General features: G+C 53.7%; 1 protein-coding gene across 1 annotated transcript in view; it reads left to right on the top strand.

Annotated features, from left to right (window-relative positions):
• Positions 1-7,466: 7,466 nt before the first annotated feature.
• The window catches only part of ESAM (endothelial cell adhesion molecule), a 62,891-nt gene continuing 43,456 nt past the window's right edge, over positions 7,467-26,901 (top strand). Inside the window, exon 1 of the mRNA XM_067563263.1 lies at positions 7,467-7,627. Within this exon, the coding sequence (XP_067419364.1) occupies positions 7,585-7,627 (43 nt within the window). The 5' untranslated portion in view covers positions 7,467-7,584. The remainder of the gene's footprint in view (positions 7,628-26,901) is intronic.

Raw genomic sequence — 26,901 nt, forward strand, 5'->3', positions numbered from 1 at the left:
TCTGAGCAGCTGGACAGAATTTTGAGCAATTTTGTCACTACCCCACGCCGGGGGGGGGGGGGGGCTGGACGCTGCAGGCCTCCCCGTGTGCTTTCCCTGCCCCGCCCAGTCAGTGGTGGAGGAACACGAGAGCAGTGAGGCGCTCTCTGGTGACCCAGGATCTCTTTGGGACTCAGGATCCTGAGGGCAGGAAGCAAACCAGATCCGCAGCCTGGGGTCGGGCAGCAGATCCTATGGAGGGAACCTTGGTGCGTAAGGATCTCTCGTTACACGTTTTTCTAGGGCACTGCTCTGGCAACTTCTGCTCCTGGTGCCCCATGGCCCCAGCCGCGTTTTGGTGGAGGTGAACTCTGAGCCCGCCGCGTCTCCAACTTCCACATCCCTCCTTGGCCTAATGGTCTCCCTGCGGTCGTTTGGCCCCCAGACGTGTTTTCAAAAGAGTGGCTGGGCAATTGGCTGCTGTCCAGTGCTAAAGCCTTGGCCTGCTTACAAGCCCGTGCTACAGGGGGCACGTACCCATCTACCTGTTTTTCCCTCCCCTCATCAGTCATGCCTGGTGTGTGCTCCCCCCTCTCATTTGCCTGCTCAAAATATCAGCCAACAGCAGGGCCCAGCCACAACCTCTCCCCCACCCGCAGCCTATTTGAATAAGGGAAACAGGCAGCTGTGCAAAATTCAACAGTATGAGACACTGGTTACAGAAAAAAGGTCTGGTTAGTATCCTGTTTGTGAGGCAGACATGGGCACGGCAGGCCTGTAAAGGTACTAAGACTACAGCTCCCTGCTGAGTGGGATATAGAGCTGGTGACACACTCTTGTATGGGAACAGTTTGCTTTACACAGAGACGCTGGGAGCAGTGGATGCTTCACACCATCAGGGCAGAGCCTGATCTGTTTTCCTCTGCATTTCAGCATGGCTGCAGGGGAAAGAAAGCAGAATCTAAGCCTGAGAAATTGCTCGCTCGACAGGCTCTGGGATAGCTGCACGGTCGTTGCCCTGGGATAGCTCACGGTTCCCTTTCACGCCTGGGCGGCTCACCTGGGAGAACAACTTCACGGCGTAGCTCACTGGTTTGCCTCTCTGCCTCCTTGGCACCTGTCAGTGTAATGTCAGCGCGAGTCAGGCCAGCCTAACAAGCATGCAGAAGGGACGATTACCCAGCTGCTCTCCGCTGCCCTATGAGCGTCTCCAAGCCTCCACTGCAAAGCCAGACCGGGAACGGAATTCCCAATGCCCTCAGCCCTCAAGACTCAGCTGCACCCCCAGGCAGCATATTCGGCACATCCCAAAATCCCAGTCCAGCCCTCCTGTGCAAGCCACTGATCATCTCTCAGGCCGCCCCCCACGACTGGGCAGAATCACAGCAGTGAGTAATTTTTTTAATTTAATCCCAGAATTCCACTGGTTTCTGCCAGGCTTCCACCGCGCTTCCCGCACTGCACAGCAAGAAATATCGCCAGCCGCGCACTGCTCAGCACAGAAGCAAAGGACCATGGACTACCCTCCCACTCGCTTAGTAGGCCGCAAACATGAGCGCACAATGATACAAACTGAAAGAGGGCACAGCTCTCCCACGTACACGGTATTCGTACAGCTTGTGTATTGCACACCAACCAGCTTGTGACAACTAAGTGCAAACTAAGCCCCCTGTGTGGACAAGGTCTCAGTCAAGGACCCTGGACAGAGGCTGAGTTGCCATCAGGCTGGGGACGGGGGAGCCAAAAGCGTGAGGTGGAGGGGATGCAAGTCACCACCCCCTTTGCCATCAGAGTCAGAGGGGTCCTGGCAGGGCCAGGTGACAGACGTGGTCCCAGCTGGATTCTGTCACCATTGCTGGGCAGAGCCAGCGGATGGATTTGCCGCCAATGATGCCAACTATTCTTGCTGATAGAGGGAAGCATTTGTCACCACAAAACCCCCTGCCCTGTCTCACGTGGCAGGAAGAACCACTGACTGCAAAGCGCTGCCAGCTGCGTCCAGGCCGGGCAGATAGTGCAAAGAAAGGAAGACAGGCTCAGTCCTGCCATTGAATCCGCAGTGGCGAACCTTTGTGCCTGCATGAAGTCTGACTGAAAGCAATGGAGTGCGTCTGGGTGGGTCCAGCTACAGGATCGGGGCCCAAATGAGACCGACTGGGAAGGAGCAGCCTTTGGAGGTGAGGAGGGTCCTGTCATACTCCTCACTGCTATGGGTGAAATAGAGAGAGAGAAAAATGAACTGTGGCTGGGAGAGGCAGCCTGCCCACACCTGAATCTCCGTATTCCTTGACTCCACACCCTGGAACTTGCCACAGAATCTACCATTTCGTATTTTTTACAGGCGTCCTTCTAATCCTCGTCTGCCTGCCTGAATCTGAAACGATAGCTGGGAGAGGTAGGTGAACTTACTAGTTCAGATCATTCGAGAGACCAGGTGTGGGGAGGGAATATCTTTTACTGGACTGGTGCGAGAGAGAGACGCTTTTGAGCCACTCCGAGCTCTTCTTCAGGTCTGGGGAAAAACACTCCCAGCATCGCAGAAAAATGCCCGGTGGGGCAGATGGTTTAGCATAACTAGTTAGCACATGTTGTAAGGGGCCATTCAAGGTCGAGGGGCCCGGTAACCCCTCTGCAGGCCAAGAAGAAGAAGTGAGTGGCTGACCGCAGAGTGTCAACGGGCCCCTCTGCGTTGAATATCCACCAGAGCCCTAGGTACGTTGTTCCTATGGCGAGTTACAGTCACTTCAGGATTTGCACTTTCTTTCTAGTCTGAATCGCTAGAATGAGTCTAGCCCCTCTCTGCCTCAGTTTTTCCAGCAGGGGATAAAGCAAAAAGCTTGGTTCGCGCTGATGTGCGCCTGTGCTGGAAAGTGAGGCATACAAAACCCGCAAAGCATTTCAACCGATGGAAATGAGCAGCTGCAGGCAGCAAGGTAATTATTCCAGCTGCCTCCCCGTGCATGAAATCGTGTACGCCCCTGGCAAACGTCACCCTGGGCGTTCCCAGACCATCCTTAACCTGGCGCTGCAGACCCCTCCAGTCTCAGCTGGAGACCAGAACGCCTCCAATCTGACTCCATATATCCTGCCTCGACCATAACACTACAATCCACAGCCACCTGCATGCGGTGCATAGACCTGACCCTGGACACTCACCCCCTTCAGCTACGCCTTATGCTCAAAACCACAAACATCTTGCTTTTTTACCCTCCAGCAGGCCAGAGACTTGTCCTTCCCCTCTACCAGCTTCCCATTGTGGACAGGAGACCACGACACACGCCATCTTCCTGTCCCCGAACCCCGTAACCCCCACTTTCACGTTACAATTGTGCTGGTAGTAACCCCCTTGATGAGCAAACCCCACAGGATTTTTGCATGTTACAGGGATCTTTGGTTTAGGTAAGAGAGGCGTTGCTGCAGAGCAAAATAGGGAAGCCGAGAACGTGCAAGAGGAGACGAAGTTTGGAGGGATTCTGGCACCCAGCGTGATTATAAAGGTTATTTTATTGCCAGGTCTATAAAACTTATGATACTAATAGTAATAGCCATACTGCGAACCCTCCCTAGGAGCTGTGCAAACAAATCCGATGCAGACTCCTTGTTTTAAAGAGGTAGAGAGAAATGTTTCCTTTCCTGTTACGATAACGGTACAGCGCTGTTTAGCGTGGCACAAGTGGGCTCCATCTGGTTAGTTTCTTGAGGTGAGCTCTTTCCTGAAACTTGTACTATTGAACCTAAAAATATCTTGATAAATTCCCTTTGTGCGCGTGAGGAATGTATGTGCAGGGCATCAAAAGACACCAACCTAAACGGCTCCAACAACAGACAGGGGAGTGAAGACACCAACTGCCTCATCCTGACCCTGAAAGCTGAAGATATCTATCAACGACTTGAAAGTGCAGAAGGATCCACTCTGGGAACAAAGGAAGTACAGAAATAAGAGAATTGTCAGGCTTGCAATGAGCTGGTGATTAACAACAATACTGAACCCAGAGGCAGCACAATACAGCAAGACCCATAGACTTACATGAGAGCCGGCAAGTATCAAAGATGGGTAAACACATGGACACTTTGGGTCTCATTCTGCAATTGTCATCTTGGAGCATCGGATTCACGTCTGACAGAGCCTGGCTCCCTCCTCATGCCCAGCCTAGTTGGTCACTAGGCTGGCTCGAGCAATGCATAAAAGGACTGGTCATTATATCACAGCAGCTTGCAGAACCCTGTGAATGTGTGTGTGAATGTGACGGCTTTTTGATATTCTTACATGTACATACTGAATAAGACCCTGCTAGTCTTTTCTTTTACAAGTATAACAGTGCAAGGAGAGAAAAACAACCCGACAGTTACAATATTACACGATTTCAGTTGCGGTAGTGGGGGAAATCTAGCCCAAGTTTGATTACAAAAGTCTGGGTTAGAAAGTTATACCTGGAATGAGAAAGAGAGAGAGCTCGAATTAGGTCTGAGGGGAAAAAGTGGGCTTAACCAGAGAGAGAGAGTTGTGGTCTCACCGCTCAGCACAGCTTGGACCGCTGGAAGGTTCCCAGGAGACAGGTTGTTCAGCTTAGGGTCCGGTGTGCTTCAGACAGGCAGAGCCCCCCACATGATCGGTCAGGAAAAGGTGAGGTCCCAGTGGAACTGATGCAGCTTTTGGATCCAGGCATCAGAACCGAGTTTTGAACTGGTGTAGTGGCTTTTGTAGGGAAGAAACAATGGTTCAAGGGAGAACACTAGATTTGTTTATGGGTAAAGGATGACTCAAGGGAGTATCCCAGAGTTGTTTTGTTTGGGCTGGACAATAGGAACTGATGTACGTTTATGGTTATGGGCGCTGTTCCTTCCAGGGAGCCCACAATGCAATTAGGCAGATTCAGTATTTGGATGTCAAAGAGGGCTCGTTACTGGAATTTGGTCTGATAACTGCTGAGCTGGGGGTGTGCAGGCGTGGGTTCATTAACATCGGGAGCAGAGATCCCCCATCATGCCATGCTTCCCTGCTTCTCTGGTCCCAGAGTTCAGTGTGGTCCGTGCCTTGGAATTTCTGTTCTCCATTCTGTATGCTAATGGAGATGCCTCTTTGTTACATCTTCGATGCAAATGAGGCTAGGGGAGTTGCCTTAATCCTGTCACCCTTGTCCAAGGGGTTTAGGTGCATCTCTCACTGCTTTTCATTACTTTTTGTAAGTCTTCTGATCAGTTTTGGTTCAAGCAGAGGCTGGGGGAAGGTGAGTCAGACAGTTTTGTGCCCAGTTTCCCCAAGAACACACAGCTGGCAAGTAACAGTCCAGTACTCCTTGGTCCAGATATCTCCCATTATCAAGCACTGTACCTTCCCTACCAAAGCCCCGCCTTCCAGCTACAGACCCCACAGCTGCCTTTTCCCATTGGACTTGACGCACACGGGTCGTGCTGCTGCACCCCATGGATCAAGGCAGCTCCTGCTGAAGGAGTTGCCACAGGTGCAGAATGTGCAACGTTTCCACTGTGGCTCAGAGACTGGATGTGTTTTTTCATGCTAAAGCTGTGTTGTTTACGAGGGTGGCAGATCTCTGTGAGCTGGACAGGGCGGAGTTAAGGGGCAGCCGTGCTAGACTCTGACGGGTTTGGAGGTTCTGCACGGAGCGTTGTGGACGCGCTGAGCTTCATTTGGCCGCTGTTTAGTTCTTTTCTCTCCTCTGTGCTGTTGAGTTTCAGGGTTTTGTTGTGGTTGTTTTAATTTAGAGTAAAACCTGCCAGACTGCGAACACAGCTCCGAGCAGCATGTCTGCAAGTGAGATGGGAATACAAGGCTGGGTGTGAAGCATGCTGCTCACACCTTGCCGCTACATACGCTACGTGTCAGTCACTAAGGAGAGACCACACGCACAGTAACTCTAGGTGGGATGGGCAAAGGTTGAACCCCTTTGTGCAAGCCAGCCCATGAGGAACATAGGACTGGAAAGTACCTCCTGGGTCCTTGAGTCCAGCCCCCTGCTATCTCAGGCAGCCCCATCATATCATCCTCTTCTTAAATGTACCAAACTCCATCTTAAAACTAGTCAGGGGGTTTGCCCCTGTGATGGTTGTTGGGGTACCCGGCACTCTGAGTCACCTCCAGAGGGAGGTAGTCTTGCTTGTGGTAACTGGGTGTCAGCTTCCTCACATCCACAGCCACTAAGGCGCTCTCTGCCGGGCTATCAACCATGCGGATTAACAAGAGGCACACCCCAGTCGCTCTGAAGTATTCCCCTGGGATCTCCAGCCCCTGATGCTGGCTACTCACAGAAATCCCCAAGCCTCTGCCCCCAAAGGGGGTGTGCACCCCAAGTTACCAGTTTGATCTCAAGCCACCACTCCTGTCTAACACCCAGTGCTGGGAATGAGACTAGGGCAGGGTTATTTACGAAAGGACAGAGATTCCCCTAGAAACAAATGAGCTTGATGGAAACCAATGGTTACAATACCCAACCCCATCATAAACTGCGAGCTGGGGCGGACACTTATGAATAGTTCCCCTTCCTCACTAATAAAGTAGCAAGTCGAGTCTGTTGCAGAACTGGCTGCCTTCACCGGAACCAGGGTCCAATCTCCCATGAAACACCCCGGCTCAACAAGATCTGAGCAGCCCTTCTTCGCACCGGTTCCACTTTGGATTCCTCTTTCTTGAACCAGGGTGCCCAGAATTGTACACACTGTTCCAGCTGAGGTCTCACCTGTTCCTCGTACAATGGCCCAGGCACCCTGGAGCTGCTGGCACTTGCAGGGCCGGCCCGTGACTCTAATCCCACAATGAGATCTCACAGCACGTTCCTGGCAGGACCAGGGCCTAGGCCAGCTATGGGTGGCCAGGGAATTGCTCCTCTCCCATGGGGATGCTGGGGCTGAGGGCAAGATGCTGGAAGGGGGTGTGAGTGAAAGAAGAGGGGGTTGAGCTGTGCTGGAGGGAGGGGAGTTCATGTTTCACACCCACCTCTCCCAGGCCTGTAAGTCATAAAGTAGGGGCCTGCCAGCTCCAGCCCCCCAGCTGGATCCCTGGGGCCACCCTTCCTCTGGGCTCTCTGGTTTTTGCACTGCACGTTCTTCGGGGCAGGCTTTCCCCGGGGCGGCCAGGAAAGGGCAGCCAAGGGCTAGGCCCCTGCGCCGGGGACGGGGAGGGCGGTACATGGTCTATCGGGCTGTGAGAGCGGTGCCCGGCGGCGCACCGGGAGATGCCCCTGCCCGGGAGAGCTGGGGCGGGGCGGGACGGGGCGGGGAGTTCTCTGCCCTGGGCAGCCGGGAGCCCGGCTCGATCCGATCCGCCCAGCCCATGTCACACGCGGCCGGGCAGCAGGAGATTATCCAGCCGGCTCCGGGGCCGGGACGCTGCTGGTTGGGCAGAGCCACCTCCGGACCAGCCCCCGGGCCGGGACCAGCCCAGATCCCTCCCCCGCCGGGGGGGGGCCGCCCCCTCCCACCTGATAGGCCTTGGCCCGCCCCGCCCCTCCCCCCCACCTGCTGGAGCCGCCCCACCTGGGCCGCCGGCCCCGCCCCCCGCCCCGGGCTCCGCTCCCACCGCCACCTGCTGCGCCCGGCTCGGCTCGGCTCGGCGCGGCGCGGCGGCCGCCTGTGCTGGGATCCGGCGGGATGGAGGCGCTGCCGCTGGCCCTGGGGCTGGCCGCGCTGCTGGGTGAGTGAGCCAGGCCGGGGCAGGAGGGGCGCACGGGGGGGCGCAGCGGGCCCGGAGCGCTCGCAGCGGGGCCAGGAGAGGGGGCGCGTCCGGTCCCCCCCCAAGTCCGGGGAGGGGGGGCCCCTAATGCCGGCTCCGGCCGGCGCGGGATGCGCTCAGCTCCTGGCTCCCCCGCTCGCTCGGGGGCAGGGGTCCAAAGGGGGGTCGGGCCTCGCTGGGGCAAACGCCCGGCGGGCCCCCCTCCCCGGCACCGGCAGCTCGGGCACCTGCTGGCTCCGGGGGTCCCAGCGCGCTCCGTGCGGGGGTGACCGCTCCGTGCGCCCGGCGGGGCCCCGCTGCCGCGACAGGGCGCGTCCCGGAGCGAGGTGGCGGGCGAGCCCCGCAAGCGGCCCGGGCAGAGCGGCGGCAGATCCCAGGTTTCCAGCCCCTCTTCCCCAGCTCTGCCTCCCCGCCGGGCGCTTCCAGTCCCCGGGCTGCAGGCGCGTCCGAGCCAGCCGGAGAGGGACGCGGACAGCTCCGGGCAGGTGCGCTCGGCTGCCGGGCAGGGACACACGCCGCCCTCCGGCTGGCTCTGCCGCGCCTGGGGACGCGCGTCGGTCTGTGCGCAAAGAGCTGCGGCTCTGGGAGCTCTGCGCCTCGGGTCTCCCATGGCTCTGACCCGGCCAGCACCAGGCGCGGCAGAGAAAAGGGCTCGACACCGCGAGGTGGACAAGGGGGGAAGAAGGGATGCACGGGGGCAGCGCCTCCCTGCCCTCCGGCTGTCCGCGGGTGGGTTGTGCCTTGGAGCAGGATTTCCTTGGCGTTTTAAAAATCGGGTCTAAATGGAGCTGTGGGTGGTCTGGTTACCTGGGACCCGGAGTACAGTGGGGAAGCGAAGGGCTGAATGGCCAAGCTGCTTCCTTACTGAGCCTTTACTGTGTCTCGCTCATCTGTGCAGAGCACAGCCTGCCTTTGCCAGGGACAGGACTGGAAAGGGTTAAGCGGTCTACCCATGTGCACCGCACACACAAAGTCCAGTGGCTTTTGAAAGGCTCCTGCCTGGGGTCAAATGGAGCCCCGTTTCTCTGTGCAGGCTGCTGCCCTGGGAAAGTTCAGCTCCCTACTCCCAGCTGCCTCTCCACCTTCGTTTGTATTTTATTTTAACGCCTCAGTTGTTTGTAATGGGGTGGGTGTGCGTCTCCCCGGTTTGCTCTCAGAAATGGCTGGGCTGGATGCTTTGCTCAAACTTTCAAATCAGAAAGACCCTTTTATGGGCAGAGACAAAGCCTCGAAAATATCAACCAGGAAGGAGAATGTTTAGGAAAGTTACAAGCAACTGAAAACAGGGTTTGAATGGGAACCATTAGGGAACCCTAACTGGAGTTGTCCTAGTCCCTCCCTGACTGATGATAGATTCCAAGGGCAGAAGGGACCATTAGGATCTGGTCTGACCTCCAGCATAAAAGAGGCCACAGAATTTCACCCAGTCATTCCTGCATCAAGCCTGTTAAGTCCTGTCTGATGTAACGTTCGGTTCTGTGTGGTCTGTACCTATTGTATTTCTAAGGTGCCACTCATGGAGTTATTATCAAAATGCTCTGGATTTGATGCCAAAGCATCGCCAGGGCTTCCGAATCAACCTGCTTAGGCTGCTGTCACAAACAACGTTTGAGATTTGGAAAAACGAGCTACATCCTAGGCCTGGTCTACACTAGAAAATTGGGTTGGTATGAAAAAGCCACATCCTTGAGAGGCGTAGTTAAGTCTCCCTAAGTGCTAAGTCAATGGAAGACTTTTTCCATCGCCCTAGCTACTGCCTCTTGAGGATGGGGGGTTGTGTACGCAGACACGAGAAGCCCTTCCATCAATGTAGGTAGTATCTAAACACTGAAGCACCACTGCTGTAGTGTTTTAAGTGTAGACAAGCCCCTTGTCTGCCTGGGGAGCCCACCGCAGATTTGGAGTGAGTTCTGGATCGATTTTACCGCTGGTGATGACAGGCAGGCAGAGGTCACGTCTACACTACAAATTTATGTCGAGCTAAGTTATATCAGTATACGGATGCCGCAGTTATTACGTTGCTGGTGCGTGTACACACTTAGCTCCTTGCATAGGCAATGCCCATCCTCCCCAGGAGTGCTTGTATTGAAGTAGTGTCTTTTGGGAGGTTTTCGCAATGCCTGATGGGGCTGAAACGAGTTGCGCAGGGGGGGACTGGGAGCCTGGTGTCAACTTCCCACAATGCAGTGTTCTCCATCCCATAATTCCATCTGCGTCCCAGAATATTTCGTGCCTTTTCAAAATCCCACAAGCCTGCATGGCTCTGCTCGTTGTCCACCGTCTGTGACGGAGGCACGGGGCCTGCACGCCTCTGCACTGTTGTCATGAGTGTTACAAGGACGGTGCACCTGATCCTGCGGTATTTGTAGAGCTGCAAGAGGAGCTGCGGGGAACATTGATTCCTTGGAGGCTAGCTTTGCTGTGGGGCATAGAAAGAAACAATTCAAGGTTGTTGGTGGCATTCACAGAGCAGCTGCAGGTGGTGGAGCGCCAGGTCTGGGTCTGAGAAACAAGCACTGGCTGTTGGGATCGCATTGTCATGCAGATTTGGGAGGATGATTAGAGGCTGCAGAACTTTTGGATGTGCCAGGACACATTCCTAGATCTGCGTGCAGAGCTCACGCCAGCCCTCCAGTTCAGCGACATCAAAACGGGAGCTTGCATTAACAGTGGAGAAGGAAGTGGTGATCTCACTGTGGAAGCTTGCAGCACCAGGTTGCTACCGGTCAGTCGGGAATCAGTTTGGTGTCAGGAAATCCACTGGGAGGGCCGTTGTGATGCGATTAATGGCCCTGCATGCTTGCTTCCTGCTCTGCAGGCCTGTGACTCACTGCAGTGTGCAGCAGCAGCAGCATGTAGTGCATGGTTCTGCAACAATGGGGTTCCCGAACTGTGGTGGAATGATAGACCTCTCTATTTCAGCACCGGCCCACCTTGCCACAGAGTACATCAACAGAAAGGGCTGCTTTTCTGTAGTAATGCAGGCGCTGGTGGGATCATCAGGGACACTTCACTGACATCAGTGTGGGCTGGTCAGGGAAGGTGCATGACGCTCGCATCTTTAAGAATACAGCACTGTTCAGAAAGCTGCAAGCAGGGACTTTCTTTCCCGACTGGCAGATTACCACTGAGTGTGTTGAAATACCAATAGCGATCCTGGGAGACCGTCTACCCCTTGCTCCTGTGGTTCGGGAAGCCATACACTGCACCAAGGAATGATTCAGCTACAGGCTCAGCAGATGCAGAAAGACAGTTAAATGTGCCTTGGGTTGTTTGAAGGGTCGCTGGTGCTGTGTACTTACGAGATTGGACCTCAGTGAGAAAAACATCCCAGTGGTTATAGCTGCCTGCTGTGTTCTGCATAGTATCTGTGAAGCAAAGGGTTGAAAGTTTCACCCGGGGTGGAGATGGAGTGGCTCTCTGCTGAATTTGAACAGCCAGATACAAGGGCTATTAGAAGAGCTAAACGTGGAGCCATACAGCTCTGGGAGGCTTTGAAAGAACGTTTTGATAGTGAACCAGATCAGTGTGTGTTGCTGTAGTGTGTTCTACCTGGCCTTGCTCTTTTGCAGCCCGGTATGAATCTTCTAGCGATGCTGTGTATATAGGAATATAACATTGTCATTGCTCCTGTTGATATTGTCTGTGAATGATGTTATGGGTTTTGTGCCAAAGTGAAGCAACAGGAAATTGGTGGGTGTCAGACCTGCTCAGCACCGGATAGCACATGTTGCGAACTAATAAAGATTAGTTTTGTTCCAAAAATACAATTTTATCCTGTAACATGAATACATTTACAAAACTTAATCACTTAAGGGAACAGAACTTCTGAAGGGGAAAGAACACTCATGTCCATTTCAGGCACACGTACACCTACTGTGGCTTTTCCAGGTCAGCATGTGTGGAGCTGTGATTGTTTTTAATGTCCCCCAGGGTGGAATGGTAGGGGTAACGAACCGATCTGATGCCACGTGGAATGTTGGGGGAAGGGGTGATCTAGGGAGATTCTAATATTGAGTTCTCTATGGGCTGCAGAGGGAGGCAAGCATGGGGTTGTTGAACCTGCAGGTCCACCAGAGTCTGCATCTCATTTTGCTGTCTGAGAAGCATAAGAATTTCCTGCTGCATCATCATCTCCTTTTCCTGCGCCTTTCTTCTTTCTACTCCGTCCTTCTCCAGGTTGTCTGCCAGGGGGATCCTCCAGGCCCTGGGCTCATTCTGGCTTGCAGGTTCTCCTGGAACACGTCATCCTCCTCCTCTTTCTCCTCCTGACCTGACTCAGGTGTTCTGCAGGTGCAGTGGGGGAGACTTTGATGGCTGCAATGGCAGCAGCTGTGAATACGACACACACAGGTACCATTGTCAGTGGATCCACGATGGAAATTGAAACCTAAGATACTGAACGTGCTCCCCAAAAGTTATAAGCACTGCATTCTCACTTCTGCTTGGGATTGAGAGAGCATGGCACCAGCCATGGTCAGTATAGCCCTCTGGGTTTTGGTTCAAAGAGGGGGAAATAGCTCGCTGACATGATTCTAGTAGCACAAGACAATGGAACTGAGCACTGATGCTGTTTTCCATGGGCGGTGACAATTTTAGTGGCTATCTCACTCCTGAGGGTAACAGAGGCAGATATACGGCACAGCTCCTTCTGTCATCCGGAAGCTGCCTAGGTCTGTGTGCTGCAGTGTTGCCTGCTGAAGTAATCACTGGGGACACTTTCGCTTGCCCCTACCACGATGGAAGAAATCAGTCAGCCCTCCCCAGCAACCTTTGGCAAAAGATTGTAGAAAATCTCCAGGAAAGTTTCATTGAGATCTCTATGGAGGATTCCCGGACATCCCCATGCACAAAAACAAACTGCTTCACATGGCTCTCTGTGTGGAAATCCAGAGGGGAATGAGAAGCAGATAGCAACTCTCCTCTTTGTTGTTCTAACACAAGTAAAACACAGATGTGTCCTGCTGCTTTGGGGGTTTGATCCCTGTAATTTCAGCACAAATTGCATACTTACCAGAGGTTCTTTCCCTTGCACCAGGCTCTCCCGTGCTCGACTGGCTGGACTGCAATAGAGTCAGCAACAATTCCTGGCTCACTGCACAGCTGGATTCTCCCAGTCACCTCTCCCCTGTACTGCTCCTCCTTCCTCGTCCACCTCCTCCTCCTCGCTGTTCATGGCAGGGTTTTGTGATGCCTCCGAAGTATCCACGGGGTGCTTGGGGGTGGGGTCTCCGCCGAGGATGGCATTCAGCTCTTGTAAAAGCAGCAGGTCTGCGGCTCGGCACCAGATTGCTTGTTGGCCTTCTGGTACACCTGCCGCAGCTCCTTCGCTTTCACACAGTGTTGCTGCTCGTCCCGGTTGTAGCCCTTCTCCTGCCTCCCCCGAGCAACCTGCTCGTGGATGTTGATATTTCTGTGGCTGGATCAGAGCAGTGCGTTCACCGCCTTTTCTCCCCACTGTCCCGGGAGATCCAACATCTCCCATCCACCCCAGGGAGGAGCACATCCTGCGTGGTCAGCTGGGCAGTTACTCTCAACAAGGGAGAGCTGCTTGCTGCTCACCACGCTGGGCTCCCAGGAAAAGGAATTTCAAAAATTCATGGGGCTTTAATGGGGAAGGCAGTGGAGCTCACAACAGTGACCAGAGTGGTCACTGCGGGGCATTGTGGGATAGCTCATGGAGGACTGCAACAGTCAATGTAAGTAACAGTGTCTACACTATCACTGCATCAACCTAACTGCACTGACCATGGCTTTGCGCTGCTCAGGGAGGTAGTGTTGTTAAGTCAGCATAGCGGGGCACTTACGTTAGTGGGAGCCAAATGTAAGTGTAGACGCATGCACAGTGGGGTTGAGTTAAACTGCCTTGCGTCAATGTAACCGTGTCGTGTAGACCGGGCCAGAGCCTGGTTGGATTGTCAGAGAGCAGGCAGGGGTGCTGGAGCAATTGGGATAGTGGGGGTGCTGAGAGTCATTGAACCGAACTGTAAACCGTGTATATAATGGAAACCACTTCAAGAGAAGGGTTGCGGTAGCACCCTCCACAGCTCTAGTTCCAGCCCCTATGGACCAGGCAGAGGCTGCAATTTTTGTGGTGACCATTTTTACATATTTTGTTTTTTTACCATTATGGTTCCCCCAATCCTCTCTTGCCTGAATTGTTCTCTCGGCTTGTGTTGATTTGGCTAGATCTAATTTAGACTGAAATACGCTGGATGTAGTGTGTGTTTAATCTCTTTATAAGGCACTGTGTAAATGTGTAAGGGCCTTTAGAAATGATTTGTGGTGATATAGCTTATGGAGTCAGCGACGGCACTAATCCCATTAAAAATGCTACACTATGGATCCCCAGCCTGGAATTGCTGAAGTCCCCGAGAGCCGGAAAAGGAAAGTTTCAGTTTGAGTAACTGAAAAGTACTGAAGGTAATTGTGAAATAGCTGTGCACACGTCTGTGATGGTCCTAGCACTGGCAGTCTTATTCTGTGGAGACCCGTCCCGCAAGTCTGTCATGTTCCTTCAGTTAGCAGAGCTGGTGAAATCTGGGCTTGTACCAGAATAGATTTTCTACCTCGCTAGCGTAAAGCGGTGAGTTCTCAGGCAGCCCTACCTCCTACTGGCTTCTTTCTTTCACCCCTTGCCCTCAAGACACGCAGGCCAGTCCCACCAGCTCTCTAACGTTGTAGGGACTGGGAAGCAGGCTTATGTCATAGATCCAGGTTGGTGATTTGTTGTCATAACCTTTCCAGTAACGGTCCAGACCATTGCAATGCTATGACTGTAAAACAGGAGCCGTCACTCCGATGCTGGAGGCGGGGGTGCGGTGTAACCTTCCCATGAGGCTGAACGCCACATGGCAGGCCCCTGGTGGCTGATGCTGGTCTACCCTACGTTAGCTGTAGCAGGATGGACCTTTCTGAGTCCACTTTGGCGCTGGAGGGGGTGTGCTCCAGAAGCAACCGAACTGCCCCTCACCTCCTGGCTATGAACTGTTGCAATACAGGCACATTGAGCCAGAGAATCGGAAAATCTTCCTGAGAGCATCAGGCCGTGGAACCCCTCAAAGGACGTGGCAGTTGCTTAGGATGTTTAAAAGTCAACTGGGGGGGGGAGGAGGAGGAGGGAAAGACTACGCTGCGTGGAAAAGTCCTGCCCTGGGGAATGGGAGTGACTGTCTATTTCCAGCTCTAGTTTCCATGTAATGCTCTGAGGCACGTCCAGAGCAATGAGGAAAAGTGCCATCGTTCTAAGGCTTAAACCAGGGCTGCTGTGACAAGGCAGGCTCGGTATCCAGGGCCCCCGTTAGGTTGGGGGTATGTAATTCCAATGCATCTTCTCCTTGGCGAAGTCTGCTCAGAGCTTTCTAGCAAAGGGACACGAAACGCCTGTTTGGAGAGTCCTTTCCTCGTGGTGCTGTTTCTTGCGCTGTATGTTTACAAGGGACAGAAACTGGCAGGATGAAATAGTAAGGGAATGATCATGAATGTTGCTGCCCCTTCTGCTTTGAATCCTCAGTGTAATGGTTTTTCAGCTTCAGCTCTCTCTAAATGACTCTCAAAAGTCCTTTTTTAGGCATCTCTAATGTACACACAGGCAGGAAAGCCCAGGCCTTCTCCGGACGCTGCTGGTTCTTCTGAGAGCCCCTCTCTTCATGGTCTTGTTTACAAATTGAAGTCAATTACCTGCAAACCAGATTGACACCGGTTGTAGCAGCCGCAAAGGAGGGTCGCAACTTAGAAAAGCAGCACTGCCAATCAAAACAAGTAGCCGGAAGTAGTGACACGCAGCTGTCATGTGACCGGAAGAGGTGGTACCTGCAAAAAAAACAGCGAGGCGCAACTTGGTGGGGCGAAAAAACTCAGGGGACTCTGAAAAACCACCTTTTCCTGCCAGGTTCGCGCTGTCAGGCAAGCAGCGGGGACTCCCCCCAAAACATGCACAAAACAGCGAGGCGCAGAGGTGATGGGGGAAAAACTCGGAGAACTCTGAAAAACCACGTTTTGCTGTGAGGTTAGCAATGCGATGATGCCTTAGCACAATGTCAATGTCTGGGTGCCACCATGATAATGAGGGGCAGTTCTTTATTGCTTGGGAATCTCTCCCTCTCTGCCCGCATTCCTGTGGACTTGCAAATGGGGATTCAAAAGCCAGGCCTATATAAATATTTTTCTTTTTCTTTTGAGTTCCCTGGAATGGAACAAGATTGTGAATTCATCTGTTTGCAAAGGGGGAGGGACCAAAGTGAAGCCGGAGGAAGGGAAGCAGGCATCTCTTCTGATGCTGGCCTTTCTTAGAGCCCAGATTCCAGATGAAATTGTCTGGGTGTTTCACCATTTTTCTTGTTATGAAAATACATGGAAAACTCAACAGCAGAATGACACTTTGTGTCACACTAATTGTCCGTTTCTTCCATTCAGCACAGAAAGAGTTAAAAGCAAGTCAGCCAACTTCTATCTAGAATAAAGAAGTCACATTTTTCATGAATTTTATTCCCTTGAGTATAAAGCTCTTTCTGCCCCAGGGTCGTGAGAAATGCAGTGGGGGACTTTCTCAACATGCACTGTTCTTAAGGCCAGTTCCTCATATCTTTTAATTTATAAATAGTCACTGCCCGCAAACAGCTGACTTTTCTACATCCTTAAGTCAGGCAAGGGAAGTGCCTGTTAGTGTATGTTCATTTTCTCAAAGGCTAATATTGGTGTCCGTTCCGGCAAAACATTACTTAGAGAGAGCTCAAAGTCCCATTTTTAGGTTTTCTCTCTCCATTTCCCCACTTCAGTTCCCTGTGATGCTTTGTCCTCAGCTCTGTGTATGTACCAGCAAGGGTCCATCATGCTAATACCAGTGCTTCTAGGAGAGTGCTTGTCTCTTGGTTTAATTTGTCTCGGTTTCACATCGCGTAATCATCTTGATCCTATACAGCGAGGTCATCAAAAGAAATCCGTCTTCATCCTTTAATTCCCAAATGTTTAATAGCTTATGGGGTGGAAATCTGATTGGGGAAGTACGGCCCGGAGCTAGGAAGCACCGTAGAACGTCAGCAGTCTCATTTCTGTGACATTTCAAGTTCGACGGGATGAGGTTTTTGTGGGACCTTGAAATATCCCTACTGGTCAAGCATGATGTCCCAATTTAATTCTTGGAAGAGGCTTGCTCTGACCCTTCAGCCAGATGGGGTCAGAGCTGGTTTGTTAACTAATCCTAGTTTCACTAGCAACTAAACATTAAGCCTCGTGTGATATTTTATATAATTCACACACACACATGCTTCAGTGCAGTTAATCTTATGGATGTTGGTAACTAACATGGCCGGTGACTGAAGGGCGTGGATCGTTACTGCACTAACCCAGAGACTCTAAAGCAGGAGACGATATGATCAGTCTCTAATGAAACCAACGGCCCCATCGCTCAGCGTCTCCCCTGGCTTTTGTTTCACTCTGGTTAACTTGATAGACGATGCACTTTCTCTTTAAGGCTGTTTCTGGCTCTGCGGGGGAGGGATGCTTTACCCTGGGCTCTGTCATTTTCAAATCTCTGCCTGTCCTGGCGTGCAAATGCCCGTGGCGGTTGGGTGGCGGCATCCGCCTTCTGTGACCCGCTTGCTGCCCTCCCGGGTCTGGGGTCAGTGCCAAGGTGCGGTTGCCCTGCCGCTGCCATGTCGCTAGTTCGAGCATGGGCCTGCTGCAGCGTGTCCCAGACTAAGTGTCCTCAGCGTTGCCAGTGGCTGCCCCCGGCTCGGTTTGACTCCCCCGGCTGCTCGTCCCGTGGCAGCTGCGAACGGTGCCGCGCACCCAGCGGGGCTGCATGCACTGAGCAGGGTTTGCCGTGCGCTGGCACCTCGCGTCCCTGGGGCCTGCTGAGGCACGGAGACTGATTCCTCCCTTTTCAGCGCTTTCCATGCTATGCCCGTGCAGCCCAGAGCTGGCAGCTGGGGGTGTTGCTTCTCTAGAGACCCTGCTACCCCCTGGGGTCTCTTCCTCCCAGTTTGACCCTAGGGGGCCTGCTCCTGGGTGAGGTCTGTGCACAGGGACCAGGCGCTCTCTCCTACTGGCCCTGGAAAGCTCTTCCCTGTCTCTGTATGTCGTTAACAGCTGATCTCTGTGGACACTGGCCCCAGGGCACAAGGAACAGGGGGAGCCTGAGCCATGTGCTTTCATAAAGGTGGGGAGAAGTCTCTTCTTCTAGTTTCACCTGGGACTTTTATTGCCATCTCTCCCCCTGTAATTGTATCCTAGGGAAATGGCTGGGTATGCTGGGAGCTTCTCTTTGTCCTGTCTGGTAGAACTGGCCTTGTCTGTCTCGTTCCTGAGACGCTTTCCCGGCCTGTTAAGGAACCGTGCGTGTGTCACGGCTGCCGCATTGGGTGAGCCTCCCGCTTTACGTACAGAGCCAGGCTAAGCAGCTGCAGCCGTGCACTCACATCCTGTGTTTGGGGGAGGGAGGGGAACCAGCAAGGTACCCGGTCCCCAACCAGGGGCTGACAAATGCCTAGAGTTCTCCTCTTGGTATCAGTGTCGGTAATTCTGACTTCCAAGGAAAATAAACCCAGCAAAGAGACACTGAATAATATTTAGTCAATGTTAATTGCTGTAAAAACTCTGCCGTCCCGTCCAATCCCAGAGTAATCCCAGCAAAGCAACACCCACTGCGGTGGGGCAGACCTCAGGGGGTGAGTGCCTGGGAAGGCAAGAGATCAAGCTGTGCATCATCGCTTGTGTAGACTTACATTTTCCAAAGTTTCAGTGATTTGGGGGCCCCAACCTGGAACCCCTTAAAGGGACCTGATGTGCAGAGTGCAGGTGCATGGCACTTCTGGACAATCAAATCCCTTAAAGAGGTAAAATTGGGTTCCCAGAGTCATGGGTCACTTGAAAAAGTGGGCTAGAAGCAAGTAATAAAGTAAGAGAGCGGTGGGGATTCTCCATCTGCCTGCACTGCGTGCGGCTGTCTCCCCATGCACTCATGTTGGGTGAATCCATATCAGTATATCCTGTTTGGGTCGGACTAGCCCTGGCTCCTGTTCCACAGGCATCTCTATTGAGAAACTGCCTCCGCTGACCTGGCTGCTTGCCCGCGGAGGGACCCCTGCTCTCGCTGGTTCCAGGTCCTCTAGGGAGGGCAGAAAGGTTTTGCACCAGGGAGCCCTGCTCAGGCAGCTGGGGGAGCGAGGCTCCGACAACCATGGCTGAGAAGGAAGGATGTGAGGCGAGGGTGAGCAGGGTGGGGATTTCTCCTCCGGCTGGCGGCAGGCAGATCTGAACCAGGCGCTGCAGGAGGAACTGGTGCCTGGTGGGAGAGTGGCTGGAGCTCCCAGCAACAGCACCTGGGTGGGGATGAGGTGTCCCAGCTGGGAATCTCCTGGCCTCTCAAGGCAGATCCTGCCCCTGCCAGGCCCCCCTTCCCTCCAGGGGGAGAGGAGGAGACTCCACGCAGAGACAAATCGGCAGAGCCCAGGCATGAGGAGCTGCTGGGTGCTGAGCACTTCAGAAAAGCTGGTGTGACTCACTGGGCCTCATCTGTGCAATGAGGATGACGGCTTTTTCCCCTCTCACCCTCTGCCGGGGTCTCCATGTGCTGCTGTGGGGCACAGTCGTACAATGAAAGGGGCACGTGCTGAGTCCTGCCTGCCGAAGAAACAGAGGATGGGCACCAGCCTGCCTTTAAAAGTCATTGTGTCTGACCTCTCCATGCTTCCTCCTCGAAGGGTTGAGAAGGCACCTGCCTACCCAGGGAATTGAATTCAGATTGAGGCAGGGGGTGCATTTAAAGCAGCGCGCCTGGTCTTGATTAATTCCGTGCGGACACTTATTCCAGAACGAGAGCATCCACCCAGAGGATTTAATCAGGAATAGCTCCCTAGATAAACAAGCCCCACCCATCTGGGTGTGGAGGACAGGAATATGCACCAGAGAGCAATGGCTCTGAGTGTGGGGTGACTCTGGCTACACTGGGGCCAGCGGGCCAAAGCGTGCTCTGCTGCATCTCGGACGTGATTCATGCTGTTCACTTTTTTTTTAGCTGTATTAGTTTAAATGGGCATATGTGAACAACCCCTGCACAAGGGCTCCTGGCTGCTGTGGAGGGAAGTTGCGTCCAAGCGGCACCAGCAGTCCCAAGGGGCTGGAGATTGAGTAAACTCTCCAAAATCACGAGGCTTCAGAAATAACCACTGAGGGCTGCCAGTCTTCGTGTGGAAACCTTTAGGGTTGTTCACACTTCAAACTTTTCTCTGCAGCCATGAGGGCTTGACGCTTATTCCTCTTGTATTAACGAGAGCCAAGATTCTCCCCTGATCACCTGACTCCGGGAGCTGGGGCTGCAAGGAAAGGGCTTGGTATCGCGAGACTCGTGATAAAACGGGGAGAGCTGGTGACACCGTTTGGTGCAGGGGCTGTTGCTCTCCAGCCGGTTTGGCTGCATCTGCAATGACCCGTGTTGGTGACACTCTGTGAAACTGAAACGCCAACGCCTCCAACTCCGTGACTCCTTCCCAGCAGGGATGGGCCAGGAAGAGGACTTTAACCCAGCAGATGGGCTGTGATGTGAGCAAGTTCAGTGACTCGTTGGGGACACGCAACTCATGAGGCTGAGGTTTTTAAGCTGCGGCTTGACAAAGCCCTGGCTGGGATGATTTAGCTGAGGTTAGTCCGGCTTTGAGCAGGGGTGGGACTAGCTACCTCCTGAGGTCCCTTCCAACTCTAGTCTTCTATGAGTCTATGTGAATCAGCCCTGGGTTCCCACCAGGCCCCCGGCCCTCCGCAGAACATACAGCCAGGGCACGCGCTGGCAGGGTCCAAGCCTGGATGGTTACTTCTGCTCCCTCCTGCCTCCTCCCCCAGTCTAGCCCAGTGCTTACAGCCATGGTCAAGCCACAGGGATGGGGAGAATCAGGCAGAGATGGAGTACGCCCGTCTTCCTTCTCTGGGGAGAAGAGACGCGGTGCAGGGCTGATGGCAGGAGAGAGGGAAGGAAGGGGAGGTAGTCAGTAGAAGGGAGAGAGGTTCGCTGGCAGGGAGCGGGGGACTCCAGAATGAAGGGGTAGGAACGGTCTGGCTAGTATCCAGGGCTATTTCTCCTGCCCCATGAGGTTTTATAATGCCATTTAAATCACTGTACGTGTGTCCTATTTAGTGACTATTTCTACCAGTGTGGCATCAGTGGGGAGCGCAGGCGAAGCCTGGGTTGTTACGGTGCACTTCGTATACAGATACGTTCATGCAGGTTGTAAGCTCTTTGGAGCAGAGATCGTCTCCCTGTGTTTGTACAGCACCTAGCACAATGGGGCACTGAGCTCTCTCAGGGTTTCTGCCCAGTACTGTAATATAACACCCTGTGGCTGGGCATCCTACAGGCCACTGGCATACCAAGGAGGTCATGGGTGGAGGGCATGACACCGGCCTGCAGCGGGGGTGTCGGCCTTTCACAACACACAGGGGGTGTTGGCACCTCCCCCTGCATGTCATGATGGGCTGGCCCGCTACCCCCCCAGGCTGAGACGTGAGGCCGCCCCGTCCGAGCTGGCGCCCGGCTGTGGGGCTGGAGTGGCGGATAAGTGCAGGACGCTGGGCCGGCCCTTCGTGATGGGCTGGGGGCACAGGAGGCTGTGGCTGCTCCCCCTCCTGCGCTCTCCCCAACCGGCGCATCATGAGGGGCCAGCCCCCCCGAGCTGCAGGGCTGGAACGGGGGAGATGGGTGCTGCACGCGCTGCGTGGCGGATAAGTACAGTGGAGCCAAGCCTGTATTTGCCCCTCCTCCCCCAGCCTTATGCCCTCCCCCCTGCAGGTATGGGCCCCCACACCTCGGGGCAGCTAGGGGGCAGTGCCAGGACCCCTCCTTCCCTGCACAGGGCAGGAGGGGTCCTGCGCAAATGCAGGTTTGGCCCCCGGGTGCCAGAGACCCATGGTATGCCACTGCTACAGGCTTATCCGACGTGGTACGCAGAGAGCTGTATTCATACATACGCGTGCACACAAGGGGCAGGACTGAGGATGATCCTGTATGAGCGAAACCTGGGTATGGGTTAGTTAAAACAAAACCTCCTTCGCATTGTTGTGTGAACAAGTCCTTCATGTCCGATAGTTAAAGAGCAACACCTAAAACAAACCCACAAAGGCTGTCCAGAAAGTAGCACCACATGGGCAGAGAGTTCGGCTGGGGCGTGACCCCGGGGGGGGGGAGAATGCCTGGCAGGAGCCTGAGAGCATGGTGTGAGCCTGGACTGGAACAAGCTAGAGAGTTTTTGGGTCTGGTGTTGGCCCCATAGGTTTGAACCTGGAAGCAAAGAAACGGGTCCTCTTGTTCCTGGGCCCGTCTGCATTCGGATACACAGGGCTTTGCACGTTCCCTGTAAATAAACAAGTTGCATAAAAGAAAATACCTGGCTCTATCAGTTTCTCCTACCAATGGGGATATTTCCAGGGACTTTGATTAGTCGCTCAGGTCACAAAAGAGCCAATGATTTGAATAGTTAATACCGCGTTTCTTGGCTTTCCAGTGGTTAACGTTCCGGTTTTGCCTGGATTTAGTAAGATTTTTTTTCCAACGGGTCAGAGGGATGAGGGATTCCTTGCAGATGTGGCTGTGGCAGGCAGCTGGCGCTCTGAGGGGAATGTGAGATCAGCGCTTGGCTCCCAAGGCGTCAGGTGGTTTTTGTCAGAGGTGCAGATCCCGGTGGAGGGGTGTGAGCAGCAGCATGGGAATCCCTGGCTCCTTGCTGTTCCCAACCCTGCTCCAATCTGCAAACATGCCGCTGTAGGATTCCCTCCTGGCTCCTCTGCCAGAGAGACTGCTGCCACCCCCGCAGATCAGATGAAGGGTTGAGGATGCCCTGTGGAATTGATAGGGCCGCACGGCTTTTCTTACCCTTAAATCCATGGAAAACCCTGTGCCTGCAGTGCGGCTGGTAGGGGCTGGGCTGGGCAGAGCGGGGCTGCAGTCCTGGGAACTGCCCCATCCCCCAGATTCCTCCTCCACGAAACCACAGTGGGACGCATGCCAGAAAGAGGAGGAGGGTGAGAGAGGCTGGGGGAGTGCAGAGGGCTCAGGAGAGCTGGGGTGCATGAGCCGTAGGAGCAGAGAAGGCTGTGACTGCTGTGAAGAGAGCCAGGGCCTTGGCTTGCAGCTGCATGGTCTATTTCAGGGTAGCTGGTGTTTTGTAGTTTTGCTTTTTGAGCAGATAGATCTTGGAACTAGGCCTGATCCTTTGGCAAAATTCCCATTGCCCTTGCTGGGAGCAGGGCTGGGCCCTAGGAGTCCATGGTGAAGGAAAAAATACAGGGCCTGATCCTGCCCTGCCCTTGTCTGGCCGTCTACTGCATGCAAATCTGCTTCTAAACACCAGCATCCTGACTGGGTAGCGTTGGGAACCTGCCGGGCACAGGTGCGAACAACAGGAGGGGACAGTGGTGTCCCTTCCTCCCAGCATTCAGAAGGCAGGGCCCCAAAAAATCACGAGATTTTAAAAAATAATCACCGTTGTACTTGTTTGCTTTTGCTCCCGGCTTTTCTCTGCAACCAGGAGGGCTAGAAACTTATGCTTTGTTGAAAAAAAAAAAACCGAGAGTCTTGCATCATCCCCTGACTCCAGGAGCTGGGGCTTTAGGAAAACCTCAGATATTGTGAGACGTGGCACCACTGAAAGGGCAAGGGAGAAGCTCTTAAAAAGTAGTTTGTTTTAGGACTGCCCCTCTGAAATAGACAGCAAGAACAATCTTCACCAGCTGAACTGGCCCCTTTAACACACAGGCAGTTTGGGGACTTACTGTCTGCTTCCTTCTTGGGAAGGATAAAGCGTCCATATGGTCACAAGGAAAAACACAGCGAGATCAGGGTGGTCAACTCAGGCTAATGCGAGGCTAATGTGATCTTACTGTGTCAGGCGAGAAGCAGTGTCCGGTTAGCACCTGTTCCTGCTTTCGGGGAGGGCAGGTTCCCCAGACGTTCCTATAGAGCCGTGGTTGGTGTACCTGGCTGGCTATCTCTGCATTTCCCCTTGGATTTATTTTGGAGGCCAGAATGAGTTTTTAGAGGCTCTAATATCCTTAAGGACAGAACCTCTGCTAAACCCCCAGCGTTCAGCAAGGCACGACGTGCAGCCTGGGAACGACATGTGACCTGCTTGGCAGCTGCCCACCCCCAAAGAAATCATTAATCCTGTGTACCGGCTTCCCGCCTCCAAAATAATCAGCGAGGCTGGGGTGAGAGGGCAGGGGATGCCTGACCCGAGGGGCATGTGTGTTTGGGGCCCTCCGTGTAAATCAGAAAAGCAGGGGGCAGCTGTTTAAAGAGAAAACGTTTTCTGTGTGGCAGAGGGGGCTGAGGCAGGAGATTCCCTTATCTGGCCAGGTGCTTAGAGCTTGCACATCTGGATAAAGCCGTGCTGCTGCTGAGAACATCAGCGTGGTGCTAGCTAGCCAAGACCCTGCAGGTGGTGAGAGAATTAACTCCGCCGCCGGCTGCTGCTGCTTTTATATTTGCCTGCTAACCCTGTGTCTGACCGTGTTCGTTCACCACAGCGAAGGTGGAGCAGGTTTCTGGGGGTTTGATAGGCGGACGGTACAAAACATTAACTGACTGCATTGGTTCTAAAGTCCTCTGAGCTGCCAGGGGCCCCTAAGTCAGCGGTTTCTGCCCTCTCCCCTGGAATTGTGGCAGGAGTGAGTTTTCATTCTCCTACGCGAGTTCAGCTGAGTGATGTGCAGCCCCTAGGATGTGCTGCGTCCCCTCCCCACAGCTCAGCGTGTTCCTGCCGGCCCCGCAGGCCAACTCAGCTGCCTGGGGGCTTGGGCCAGGGTCTCGCCAGCTGTTGTCGATGCGCCAGAGACACCAAAGATCCGTGGATACGTGGCCAGGGCCCAGCTTTTCTCAGATGCATCGAACTCTTTCGTGAGCTCCCCTGTCTAGCGAGGTTCCTCCTGTGTGGGGAAGGGGGTGATGAATGCAAAACAGCCATGTGCTGGCATGCCTTGGAGTAATCAGTGTGTTCAGGCTCTTGTCATCATGGCACGTCCCCGACCTTCCTGAGAAACAAGCGGGGTGATTCTGGCTCTTGGGGGGGTGGGACGTTGCCTTTCCCCAGCCCAACCTGCAGACGTCCCCCCAGAAGAGCAAGGGGACTCACTCCAGTATCCGGCCTGCCTCTGGGCTAGCATAGGATGGCTATGCTATGGTTTGTTCTCCAGAGCTTTGGCTGCTATTTAATGTCTCTAGCAGTGAAGGATCCTTGTTTCCCTGCTGGTTTTCCCAGCGCTTTCCCTAATACGACTCTACGTTGTCTTGTATTTAATTCCCCCCCTGCATTCCTTGTTATATCAATCATCCCCCCCCTGTGGCATAGGAGCTAACTGTCAGGAGTCTGGAGGAGAACAGGGGGCAAACCACCCTTGATGTGGGAATCAGGATGACAATTGACCAAGGAACATGGGGCTGCTGATACGAGACTCGTTGGTCAGATGTGATGTTCCTGAAATAGCCTGGCAGTACTAGTTACCAGCGGAGGCACAGTGCTGTTTGCCACCCTGGTCTCCTCTGCTACACAGAGCTAAAGTCTCTCTGCAAATACCCTCTGCGCTTTCCCTTGGTTGTAGGATGTGATTTCCGCCTTTCGAGGCAGGGCTGCTCCTGTTCTGTGGGTGCTTCTGAGCCGTGCCGCAGTGCGGACTATGGGGGTGTGGATTGTCGAGCGCCCCAGAGTGTTCTGATCAAACTGCCCTGCATGGTGTGAGCTAAAAGGGTCCTAGACTGCATTAAGTTGAAAGAGGACTACGTCAACGCAAACTAGCTACCTTTTAGTTTGCGCCAGCAGCATCCACGCGGGGTGGTTAGCTGGCCACATGGTGCTGCGCTCTGTGACGGACGCCCCAGTCAATTACACCGTCTCTACTATGGCGCAGTATAGACAGGCCCTGTGTTTACATGAAGCAATTCCTGTCCCAAAGGTCTGATTTAAAAGATCAGAAAACACAACTGGAGAGACGGATGCGAAGGAGGAAGAATGTGTCTCTTGTTGAGAGGCCAGCAGGGCAGGTGCCGGAGGATGGGGTGGGTGGCACGCTATGTACTCGCTTGCCCACGCTTTGTTCTTGTGTGTGGCCTTGTCTCATTGCTTCCGAGTAAACACAGATTTCTTTTTTTAAAACCACCCTGCTTTTGATCAGGAGCCTGGAGTAGGAAGAGATCGGGCGTGTCCTGCCTTCCCTTGGAATCCCCTGCAGGACAGAGTCCTGCTTCTCTCCGAGGACAAGTTCCGCTGGCCATTGATCAATGATCCAAAGGGCAAGGCGCTATTACGGGCCAACCGCTGAGCACGGTTCAGCCCTCCCCTGCTCCCTCCTCGCTTGTCGTTCACACCCAACGAATGCCAGCTGCCGTTTGCAGTTCCTCCCTTTATCTGTCTGCTCAGCCAAGGTGCCTGGATTCAGGGTTAAATCCCTCCCTGGTGTAAATCCTGCCACTCCCCTTACTCCTTTTACTGAACTCTTTCCAACTTGCCCTGGTGTTCCTCCTACTGAGCCACTCCCCCAGGTTTCCAGCCCTGAACGTGGCCGTCCCGGAGAGACTCCCCTGACTCTCTCTGCGGTACAACGCCTCTGTGTATGGAGCCCAAAATCTCACTCCTCCTTTTCCCTGCTGTTACGTCCCAAGCTCGTACCAACTTGCTGCCTGCTGTTGTTGTTAAGCCTCTTCCAGCATTGTTATTAACATCTCCCTTCCCCTGAACATCTGTCTGGCCTGATATTTCTCCTCCAATGTATTCGCCCAACTGAATCCACCTGGAATCTCTCTGTTGCCTGCCCGTGTTTCTAGCCTGTCTAAATCCCTTGGAGTATGGATTCCTTCTGTCCCACCCTGGCACCCAGCATCTCCAGTGGAGGTGGACTTTGTTATTATGAGCTCTGCCCTGCCCCATTTCAGATTCTTATAGACTCGCAGGACTGGAAGGGACCTCCAGAGGATATCTGGTCCAGTCCTCTGCCTTTATGGCAGGACCAAGTATTATCTGTTCTGGACCATGATTCCCAGTATCTGAATGAATAACATAGGGGTGGATGTTGCCAAGTGACCATGTGATTATTTGATTATAATAATACCTAGTTCCTCTGCAGTGCTTTTTGTCAGTAGATCTCAGAGCTCCCCAGTTTTTTATTGCCTTGTGCTGCGGCAGAGCCCTGGAGGGCTTGGCACAGATCAGGCTTCCTTTGCGCTAGGCGCTGTACAAACAGAACAAAAAGATGCTCTC

Source organism: Emydura macquarii, unplaced genomic scaffold (assembly GCF_026122565.2).
Source record: "Emydura macquarii macquarii isolate MOO-44397 ecotype Brisbane River unplaced genomic scaffold, CSIRO-AGI_Emac_v2 contig_312, whole genome shotgun sequence".
Classification (NCBI taxonomy): domain Eukaryota; kingdom Metazoa; phylum Chordata; order Testudines; family Chelidae; genus Emydura; species Emydura macquarii.